The sequence below is a fragment of the Mixophyes fleayi genome, chromosome 1 (genome assembly GCF_038048845.1).
Source record: "Mixophyes fleayi isolate aMixFle1 chromosome 1, aMixFle1.hap1, whole genome shotgun sequence".
Classification (NCBI taxonomy): domain Eukaryota; kingdom Metazoa; phylum Chordata; class Amphibia; order Anura; family Limnodynastidae; genus Mixophyes; species Mixophyes fleayi.
The window spans coordinates 321540807-321552923 of record NC_134402.1 but is presented as its reverse complement, the minus strand read 5'-3'; the positions used below and the strand labels follow the sequence as shown (position 1 = coordinate 321552923).

Genomic DNA, 12117 nt, shown 5'->3' with positions numbered 1-12117 from the left:
GACTGATTTTTTTTTCCTATTACCTTGTTTTAAGCTGAAATAAATGTTACCAGTTTGGTCACTCAGTGGTATAAAATGCTTTACACTGTTGTTGCGTGTGGGCTAGCTTTACACTACATGCTCTGCATACAACACAATGTAATATTCACCCATTACATTTATACTATTAAACCGGCAATATTCCCAAAAAGCACCTAATTTATACTTATAACTGTTGCACAGAAAAATAGTGATCTTTTTTTTTCTTTCAAATTATTTTCTTTGTTACAACAGATTTTCTTTTCTCCAGGAGTTAAATCCTTTCACAAATACACAAACTGATCTTTTCCAATCTCATATTCACATCCACAGATATCTACATACAGTATTCCTGGATCAACTACAAAAGGTCTTTGTAGATGAAACAAAATAAAAAAACAAAAAGTATTGTTGTGCTAGAGGGGTGGGTGAAGCAACAATGTGAACTGCTTGTGCAACATCCCAAGAAACTATAAACACATAGGAAAATAAATGAAGTAGAAAAAAGTTATTTGTGGAAAAGCTCATAACACTGTGTATTCAATAAAACACCATACATTCTAGCTAACATTATTGTTATTTAGCCTCCTTTAAAACAACAATATCACAAACTAATTACCTGTACTACAATATTACTTATACAGAGAGACAGACACACACACACAATATATACATACAAACATACAGAAAAAACAGATATGGTTTGTCACTAAATAGATGCTTGGTTAAGCTCGGACATAGCGGAATAATACAAAAGCTATACACCAATAAATATAACCAACATAGTACATATATAAAAAAGAAACACTATAAAAGTTAAGACGATACTACCTCATTTACTTCTTATGGGCATGGAGTGTTCAATGAAGTATCTACCTCAAGAGGTTTTAGGGAGTGAAGGGCTGATAGTATTTGTAAAAGGGATAAGGAGGTCATTAAGAGACTTGCTGCTTTGCTTTAACACTTCTCTAAATGACAACCCCAGGATAAGCCCCTTGTGGGGATTTTTTTTTTTTCTTGCTGCCGCATCAAATCTGTCACAGCTGCTGCTTTAAATGTCTGCCTGCTTGTCAACTGAGCGTGCTATATTCCACTGGGTGACAGACATCACTGAATACAGATTCCTGAACTGCCAGCTCATGCACATACATGAATGTTACACACACAAATATAATATATATATTCTATAAATACCTGTCAAAGATCTCTCCTTATCAGACCACCGTACATTTTGCAAACACACTATCCATATTTTTCTAATATAATCACTAATGAATTTATTGTTTCTAAAACTGTTTTTTTTATACCTAGAAGGATAATACTGGATTTCTTTCCCACAGTTATGTACTGCTGGACGCACACACTGACATGCCAAGCAAAAGGCCCAATAGCAGAGCATGTGCGATGCCTAATAATAATCATGTCAAAATCAAAAGGCTCATTATCAGGTATGCTGCTAAATGGTACCAAAAGATAACTACTACTGTGCATGTATATTCCAATCACACTAATGGGCCCAGGCAACTCTGTAAATGATCAGTCCGGCTAGCCGCATAACATCCATTTTGGCCACCCACAATGATAGCCAAATAAAAAAGCAACCTACTCATTTGGGTTTATTTGGAGAATAAGCAGAGAAGCACAAGTTTTAAAGGAAAGCCCCCACAACACCAATAAGTGGTGGTGGGGTGGGGGGGACCAGTTTTCAAGTAGCCGGGGTTTTACACAATTTTTATCACTGGGGGTATCACTGGATGCCTTCACCCCCTTTTAATTGGAGTACAACTTAAAAAGAAGTGATGAAGGGGACATGGTGCTGTGGGTATAATATTGAAGCAATCATATACTAGGTATTAAAGAACAAGACAATAATAACAATAATACATACAGCTTTTACGATGAAGAAGGAAAAGTGATTGTTTAATTGGTGTAATAACTTAAAAAACACAACAATAAAGGGGAGTAAACAGACATGTAGAAGTCACTGCTTAATTATTTAAAAAAAAAAAAAAGTAAAAAACAAAAAAAAACAATGCTGTGTACATTATGATGAACCGCTGACTGACAGGCCAGTGAAAAAGATGCTCTGTACCTACTTTACAAAAGACTTATTTGCCCATCAAACGACCGCTGTGTCACAGAGACACCAAGTGCACAACACTGAGCTGTGATATATACAATGGACCTTATCTGTAGTACCTTTGGGATAACAAGTGACTGCAACTAGATGTAACATTACTAGGAAATCTTACGTCTCGGGGGCCTGATCTGATCCGGAATACTCTTTGGAAAATGTGGACAATAATAAATACATATATACCCACACAGAATATGGTTTGTTGTGTTAACAAAATATATTTAAAATTCAACATTAGATATTTATTTTTCTGCCAACATTTGCTATATTTAACAGTTACTGTTTTATTTGCTACAAAACAGACATTCAAGAGATTTTCCATTTTCACCAATTTGTCTGATATTATCAGTACCCAACATCCAGAGTTGCTGCCTTCAGGACAACTAGGCATCAAGCAATGTAAACTTAAAAAGTATTGAAAATTAAGTGCAATAGCCATCAAAATATTTCACTGAATAACATCAGGTACAAGGAATGTGGGCGTTTGTCTCATCAAAGAACATGAATCATATAAAACAAAGTACGTTCATGTCCAGCAAATGAATCTACCACAGACACCACAAATCGGAATATTTTATAAATACTATCAGGGAAAAGGGGACGCTATGTATTATTAAAGGCAGACTATGGAAGTAGTACTGTCACGAGTACCGCCACTAAGAACAGGTGCCTGATAAATTATGCACATTGTTGGAATGGCATGATGCCGACTGCTCAATTATATATGACGGGCTATAACACTGCAAGTGGCACATGTGCCCGCATCAATGCTTGCTGCTGCTACTACCTGCAGCGAATGCTCTACATAAATTCTATAATGTACTATCCGGAACAAACAGGAGGTACTTCGTACACATTTTGTTAAAATTGTGAAAGCCGTCTACCATGACTAAGTGACCTACAGAATGGGAGCTGCGCTAACAATTTACATCTACTTCTGTAAGAAGGGACTAACAAATACTAGTCGGGATGTTCTCAAGCCATTTGATCACATTCTAGCAACAAAATATAAGGGTTCATATTCTAGCAGTCAATCAACCAGAAATAGGGTAGAATAAGACTTATGTTGGCAACACATTCTAGAAAATAAAACCTACATCTGACTGCTGGACATTTTTGCACACTGCAACATGTTATTAACCACTAGCCAACCAATCTCCACATATAAATGCCAGTGCAGTGCCAAAAGGGGAGGAAATGGTGTCAGCGCTCTTCTAACAGCGTAAACATCACTAGATCCAGGATCCGTTTCAGCACACAGCTAGTCACTTTCACATTTAAAAAGCAGATATTCAGAGATGTGACCATACCTGTTTTTCAACTTTAACCAAGGTTTTCTTTTTTGGTAAATAAATGAAAAACATTCCTCTATTGCGCCACCTCCTGGAAACTATCATACATTTCAGGTTTTGGTTAGAAAGGCAATAGACTCCTCGCTTGATGTTGTAGGTTGTCTAGTTTCCTAATGGTATGCTTCCCCAACTTCTTTTGTTGTTGTTTTTTTTTTTTTTTAAATACCAGCCTTTAAAATGTCACAATCTTGTTTTTTTTTTAAAAAAAAATAATAATAATAATAATAAAATATATATATATATATATATATATATATATATATATATATATATATATATATATATATATATATATATATATATATATATATATATATATATATATATATATATATATATATATATCTCACACACACACACACACACCCCAGCACTAAACTTCTTACATTCTGCCAATTACACATGTGAACCTGTTACCAAAAAAGGAACTATAATATTTAGCAAGTCAGTTTTATGTACTGGTAACTGTACAGATTTTAAACCAATACTATAAAGAAAAAACAATGCTATTTTGAAAAATAAGTTACATGCAAATGAGCAGCCAGATCACAAAAGGTATAAAACCCAATCAACACACAACATTAAAATTCACCATAAAGATACACCCCCTTTTACCACTACACATTAGTAAGGCATATTACTTTACAATACGAAGCCCCAAAGCAACACAATGCAAAGCCAATGTTTCAAAAATACTGCAGTTAAGAGAAAGGGTGAATAAAAAAACAAAAAAAATGTTTATCAACTGGAACAAACCATCCTTCTATGCTTATATAGAAAGTTTACATTTCATCTACATGGCCCAACATAGTGCTTTATGCATTCAACAAAAAAGCAGAAAAAATAATATTGCGTCAAAAGACCAACAAAACCAAGTGCAAAACAAATAAAATAAAACATAAACCAAATTCACTTACTGGTCAGCTCATGGTGTATGACATCACCAAGATTTGGTTCATCTCCCCACCAGAAAACCCAGAGCTCTTTGCAGTCAGGCGTGACGTCACGTCTCCACACACATAGCAGGTTGGCCTGCAAGCAGCGGATGAAGCTCAGAAGAATGGGGTCGTCTTGGGCTGGAGCAGAGATGATTGGGCTGCAGTCGCCATGGCCCTGAAACTTGTAGCGACGCCATTTGATGCCAGTTAATTCAGCCTATAGGGAGAAGACCATAATATGTAAAGATATAAGCAGTTATGCTTACAAAGTTGATGAAAACAGAATATAATTATTACACATTATTTCCTACAATATTATTTGTATTACTTGTAATATATATATATTGATGTTCAGTCAACCTGCAGATACTGGAAGATAAAATGTTATCCATTGCATAGCTTCATCTTCAATAAATTTACGCATGAAAGAAAAAACTAACAAACTACCCTCCCGTTGCTACTATGCCCCAGTAACAATACACAGCATATTTCCATGGGCATCAGATCTCTGTTGGTGAAGCTGTGGTCAGAGAGGGTCTTTTACGCACATCTAGTGAAAATACCACAAAAAACAAACCTTGCAGAGATCAGAAGTCTGCATTAAAACAGTAATGATTCTGCCCAATTCTAAATTTACTTCACTTCCTTATCCTGTCACAGAGGTTCCTAAACACCAAAATAAATGCAGTAGGCATATCCGTAGCTCTACCACCTGTCAAAGCTGTAAATACTCCAAACATATCTCAGATCATCGTGCAAATTTAGGAAACATCAAATGAATACATGACTTATGCTGATGAACTAACATTTGCCTGCTATCAAAAAAACTGCGCTCCCTTTACATAAACAATCTTTTCCCTTCTTCTGGTACGCGCCCCCCACAGTGGTACCATCTTCTTAACTAAACCTAGTTGGTCATATTCCCTTATTACTCTGCATCCAAGAGGACACCTCTGCCCCTCGCCCACCTCTACTCCTTTTTCTCGTCTCTTTATACCCCTACCCACCTGTTAATTAATGCAAAATTGATGGCACCAAATGCTTCTTCGTCTTCTGTTTTTTAGGATACATATAAAAGAAAAATGTACAAACTATCTTATATTGAATCTACTGCTGTCATTACTATGATTGTTATGTAACATCACCATTTATTTATTTATGTTCTTCGCGCTTGCTGCCCACAAAACAGTTTAAATAATGGGGCAGCACGGTAGGCTAAGTGGTTAGCACTTCTGCCTCACAGGACTGGGGTCACGAGTTACATTTACGACCATGACCTTATCTGTGTGGAGTTTGTACGTTCTCCCCCTGTTGGAGTGGGTTTCCTCTGGGTGCTCCGGTTTCCTCCCACACTCTAAAAACATACTGGTAGGTTAATTGGCTGCTATCAAAATTGACCTTAGTCTCTCGCTGTCCGTCTGTGTGTACGTTAGAGAATTTAGACTAAGCTCCAATGGGGCAGGGACTGATGTGAGTGAGTTCTCTGTACAGCGCTGCGGAATTAGTGGCGTTATAAAAATGGTGATGATGATGAAATAGAATAGTACTGTGCTGTACAGAAATTGCTGCATAGTGCATTACGCAATACCAATAAAATGCCAAACACCTTTTTCAATAGAAATACCCACTTAAAAATGACTAGAAGCAATTTTTCTATAGAGAAAAAAAAATTTGTGTAGCCAAAGAGCAGAAAATACTTTTTAAAAAAATAATGCAGCAATCAGTGTTTACAGAGTGCAGATCCGTCCTAATATTTAGATCTGATAAAAAATTTTGATCACCAGGTCAACTAGAAAATACACCCTGGCGACCGTAGGAGAAATGGACACCCAAGAATTTCGCATTGCTGGGCTTGTGCATCAGTCTTATGGAGATCCATCCTACCTAAACTAGAAGCACATTCTTATAGTGTGCCTAAACAGAGCTCAGCGATTCTCCGTTTCTCAATAAATGTGCTAGCAACTAGTAATCATCATCACAATTTATTTATATAGCGCCACTGATTCCGCAGCGCTGTACAGAGAACTCATTCACATCAGTCCCTGCCCCATTGGGGCTTACAGTCTAAATTCCTAACACACAGACAGAGCGACAGACAGACAGACAGAGCGACCGACAGACAGACAGAGCGACCGACAGACAGACAGAGCGACCGACAGACAGACAGAGCGACCGACAGACAGACAGAGCGACCGACAGACAGACAGAGCGACCGACAGACAGACAGAGCGACCGACAGACAGACAGAGCGACCGACAGACAGACAGAGCGACCGACAGACAGACAGAGCGACCGACAGACAGACAGAGCGACCGACAGACAGACAGAGCGACCGACAGACAGACAGAGCGACAGACAGACAGACAGAGCGACAGACAGACAGACAGAGCGACAGACTGTCTGTCTGTCGCTCTGTCTGTCTGTCGCTCTGTCTGTCTGTCGCTCTGTCTGTCTGTCGCTCTGTCTGTCTGTCGCTCTGTCTGAGCGACAGACAGACAGAGCGACAGACAGACAGTGCGACAGAGAGACTAGGGTCAATTTTGATAGCAGCCAATTGACCTACTAGTATGTTTTTGGCGTGTGGGAGGAAACCGGAGCAACCGGAGGAAACCCACGCAAACACAGGGAGAACATACAAACTCCACGCAGATAAGGCCATGGTTGGGAATTGAACTCATGACACCAGCGCGGTGAGGCAGAAGTGCTAACCACTTAGCCACCGTGCTGCCCATAATAGCAAGTGCTGCTGCCCTAGCTGGTAGGAGAAACTCTAAACTGAAAAAATGTCAGTCATAGTTGGTGGCTTCTGGCCACTAAGCAGAGGGGAATTAATAAAGTTCTGCTGGTATGGGATGATTACAATGCACCAGGAGTGGGCAGAGCTGCTGGAAGAAACAAGCAACACAGATGGGTAATGTTTCTATACATTACAGATACCTGCTTGCAATGCTGATTATAACACACACACACACACACACACACACACACACACACACACACACACACACACACACACACACACACACACACACACACACACACACACACACACACACACACACACACACACACACACACACACACACCTAAAACTTTAGCTTTTAGAAAACAACATTACAGCTGGTGACTATGACTAATGGGAAAATGTGCATTTAATATTGCAACATAATTACTTATAAAGAAAAAGTGTGTGGGAGCATGAAATATAGTGTAGTCATAACTATATTTCAGCATCATATTTCTGATCTCCCCCTCTTGCTGTTCACTAACAGTTGGGTAGCTATGCCCATTGCTTGCACATCTAAGCATTTTAGGGCTGTGAGCAATAGAATCTATTTTTCGCCTTAATTTAATTTTCAATTGATTTTACTTTATAATTCTTTAAACACCAAGCAAGAATTTGTGGAAACGAGAATAGGATGGTCTATTTGTAACTCAAATCTGCTAATTGTAGATCTGATTTTCATGCCTCTATTATGGTCACTATGGCATGATTAGCTTGATACAGGCCTCCCATGGAACTACCTGAGCATGTCTACACTGCATTAAAATCCCTAGTGACAACATATAGTGGTGACCTCAGAGAGATTTATCACATATATAGAGTTGTGCAAGAAAATTTGTGAACCCTTTAGAGTTTTCTAAAGGCCTCTGAAAGAATGGCCTTAAATGTGAGATCTTCATCTAAGCCATTAAAATCGATTAAGAGACCCCAAAAAACACAATAAGATATACTTTTTCATTAATCTATCAGAAAGGATCAGACATTTTAGTAACTAGTGTGACCCCCTTTGACCAGCACGGTCTTCATTCTGTCAATAAAAACAATACAAAGGACAGCGCTCCAATCCAGAAACTCACTCTAAGGGGGGTATTCAATTGTTAGCGTTAACGGAAAAAAGCGAGCACTCAAAAAATCTTAGCGTTAATACGGTAATTACTCGCGTAATTTCAGCTCGAAATTCCGCGAGTAAACTACCGTATTGACGCTTTTCTCGCGCAATATTACCGTATAAACTGTAATATTTTTTAAACGCTCGTTTTTTTCCGTTAACGCTAACAATTGAATACCCCCCTAGATCCGGAACGACCTGCTCTTAAGTGAAGTATCCCAGTTCTCTAAACACATTGCATAAAAATTTTATAGCACTCAATTCCAGACCAAATTAACCAAAAGAAATGTAAAAACTAAACAAAACACATTGAATCAACAGAAAAGATGTGCAATAACAGGTGAATCAATATGCATGTCCATGGATATTCTCTCTATCTCTCGCTATATCTCTCACTATATCTATATCTCCATGGACATGCATATTGATTCAACTGTTATTCCACAATTTGTTTGTTGTTTCCTTTTTATATTTGTTTTGGTTGATTTGGTCTGGAACTGAGCGCTATAAGATTTTTATTCATTCTAACTGCGGCTGGATCACTTATAAATAACTTATTGTAAACATTTATTTCAATTAATAGTGCAGTGCGCCAATGTTTATCATTTCAAATTTACTGATTTTTGCATTGGAAATGTATTGATTTCTGAGGCATATATTGGAGGAAATAGTTTTTTGCAAGAAAGGAAATCCCATGCTAATTAAGTCTTTTCATGTGAGTGACCAACACATCTTTTTGGCTTGAATGCATAGAAGGGGGTCGTTGGTTTTTCATCCTGTGTCTTAGAGAGATAGGAAATCTATTTGAATAATAAAATAGCAACAAATCTTGGAAATAACAGATTTATGTGAAGTTTGTTAAATTTAAATTACGATAAATCCATGTTCAGAGAATATATTACATCCTGATGCTAATCAGACATATCTCAGATTTTCTGGTGCCAGCTAGGATCAGGGGGCTGGGCTGCCCCCTGCCAACTTGTCTGTCAGAAGTATATAAGAGCTGTATTTTTTATTTCAATGGTACTAGTATACCATCTGTACTTTTTTATGATCACTAGCTCCTCTAACTAGTGTGTAAAGGTCCTTGGAGCAATAAACAAATGCTTGAATATTCTGTCTAACACCTAATGCCGGTTATATCTTGTGCCCAAAAGATAAGAGCTTACCCTCTAATCCGTTCCCGGATGTCCTGTTTTGAACCAAACGTTTCTGGTTCAACGCTCTGCCCGCTACCCAGCAGTCCTGATCCATAGTAAGCAGCCAGAAGGTACCAGCCAACCAACAACAAAGAGGATCTGCAAAAGCTATACCAGCTACCCAGAAACAAGCGGTTCTAAATGCCATTAAGGAGCCTAGTGGTGCGAGTGTGATTCTCCTACAACTATTGTGCAGTTGGCATTCACAGTCGGCGAGTGTCTAATAGCAAGGTGACGCCAGTAGGAGTGGTCTGAAGCAGTCGGTTACCAACGATGAGAAAGAAACAGTGTAAGAAGAACATCCCTTCATCACCACACACACAGACCGGGGGGCAAAGTAGTAAGCCACACCATTTACAGGAATTGTTCATTAGTCCCACACATTGACTTGGAAGGATTTTGGCCCATTCCTGCTTACAAAAGTGCTTCAACTCATGGATGCTTGTGGGCTTTCTTGCATAAACACCCACTTCAGGGCATCCCACAACATTTTGAGAAGATAGAAGTCTGGGCTTTGAAACAGCCATTTCAAAACTCAAAATGTATTCAACTTTTTAAACCATTTTAAAGGGTTCACTAGCACCACTGTAGAAATTCCTGCACTTACAGTAATAACCATTATCCATGAACCCTGTGAGGAGCAGGTATTCCAATGCATTATGGGTTTATTTGAGTAATTTCCTTATCCAGTAAACCCAATTTGCTATGGTATAGTATTTTTTATTACAACTGTAAAACACCTAAAACTTCCTAATCTGGACACAGCTAAATAACAACTTCCACAATACTACTAATAGTTCATAGCAATTGACACAGATTCCCTTTATATATAAAAGCATGTAATTAAGATATTGGTTATTTTCAGGACGTACTTTGGAACAAGACACATACTTACTGGCAAACTCTTTGTTAACACTGAGCTGTGAAATGGGACAGGATGAAACTATAAGCTGGGAAAGCCCAGGGGAGGAAAGTGGATGGAAATTGCAAGAATGCACTGTATCAACTTGCCTGGGGCAATGAAGCATTTCTGTTTCTTAAAGGGAAACTAGACCCAAGATACAAACGGATGCCATATGTAAAACATTACTATAATTTATTTATAAAGCTACAACATATTACATAGCGCTGTACATTGAGGTGATCATAATAGAAATAAATGACAGTAACAGGAAACAGAAGGTGCAGTTGGCCCTTCCCAAATGATCTTACATGTGAGAGGCTTGGGGAACAATTTATATAACTGTACTTGTTGGAAGGGAGAGTGTGTGGCTACTATAAGGCTTAAACATTGTCAGCCACCTATAATAAAGCGGCCATCTTAAGACAGTCTGCCGCTTACAACCATTTATAACATTCAGACTCCAAAGCTTATTAATCGCAAAACACATAGCTTAATGGATTTGTGCTCACCTCCATCCAACTAATTTTTTTTTGTTCAATTTTCTCCTAACCTGGGAAGAAAGAAGTGAACATAGATCCATAAAGCTGTTATGCCATCAAAACAAGGAACTATCCTGCAGCACCTAGAGACAGGATCAGAGTCCAAAGTGGCCAAATTGGAGGAGAGTTGGATGAGCAGACAGATCTTTTCTGGCATTAATAGGGTCCGTCCGAAGATAATACCACACAGAGGCCAATAGCAGTCATTTTTCAACTACATTACCAACATGTCCATTAGTGATCCAATAAGTTTGGCACAAATCAAAAAATGTTGCAGGTTTATTTTTTACTGAAATAATTGAGCTGACATACTAACACTGAACTTCATACATGAGTGGCCAAACTGGAAGAGAGATCCAGGTGTTCCTCACTTAAGCCAAGTGTCACTGCAGCTTGTTACTGTGATCAGATGATGAAAATACAGGACCGCAGGCATCATCGATCACGAATATCATGAATGTGCACAAAAGTGATCCTACTGATTTAAATAGGATCATTATAGTCATTGATGTCATTGTGGGGAAGCGAGATACTTAGCCAAGTGTCCAAGCTTGCAGTATGTGGCCAACATAAGAAATGTGCTCTGATGGCCAAGCGTGACCTCCCTCAGAATTCCTTCTCCCCGCAGCTCTGAAAGTGAGCTCTCCATGACAGGTCATTTCAGTGCACTGACCACTCAGTACAATGTTATTGACTGCTGTGATGGGACCTATTATTGCTGAGAGCTATTTGAGCTAATAGGAGCTTATAGTTCAGACAGCCATTAATGCTGCTACAAGTGCAGCTTTAGCAGGATCCACCCTGATGCATGCAAAGGATGCATATGGTAGCACATCATATGCATTGGGCTGAAAGGTACACAGTGCAGGCATATTACATGCCAAAGGTGGGACCAAAAACACTGGTATAATATGCAGGTCATTCTCAAATATGGTCTGTCTCAGCAGTTCCCATACTTGTTGGCACCATAACACTTTCTGACACAGATGCCACATGTTCATATATGTCATTATAGAAAAGTAGAATAAATAAGAATGAGCATGTTTCAAAACCTAAGAGGATTAGAGCTAAATTGTGTTTTTTTCAATTACAACAAAAGCTCATATTTGTTTTCTATGACAAAGCATGTAGGTGGTA

General features: G+C 38.5%; 1 protein-coding gene across 2 annotated transcripts in view; it reads right to left on the bottom strand.

The window, feature by feature from the left end:
* Window positions 1-12117, bottom strand: part of MED13L (mediator complex subunit 13L) — a 144342-nt gene that overhangs the window by 115440 nt on the left and 16785 nt on the right. For both annotated transcript variants that reach the window (XM_075213842.1, XM_075213848.1), the window contains exon 2: window positions 4425-4662. In XM_075213842.1, the coding sequence (XP_075069943.1) occupies window positions 4425-4662 (238 nt within the window). The remainder of the gene's footprint in view (window positions 1-4424; window positions 4663-12117) is intronic.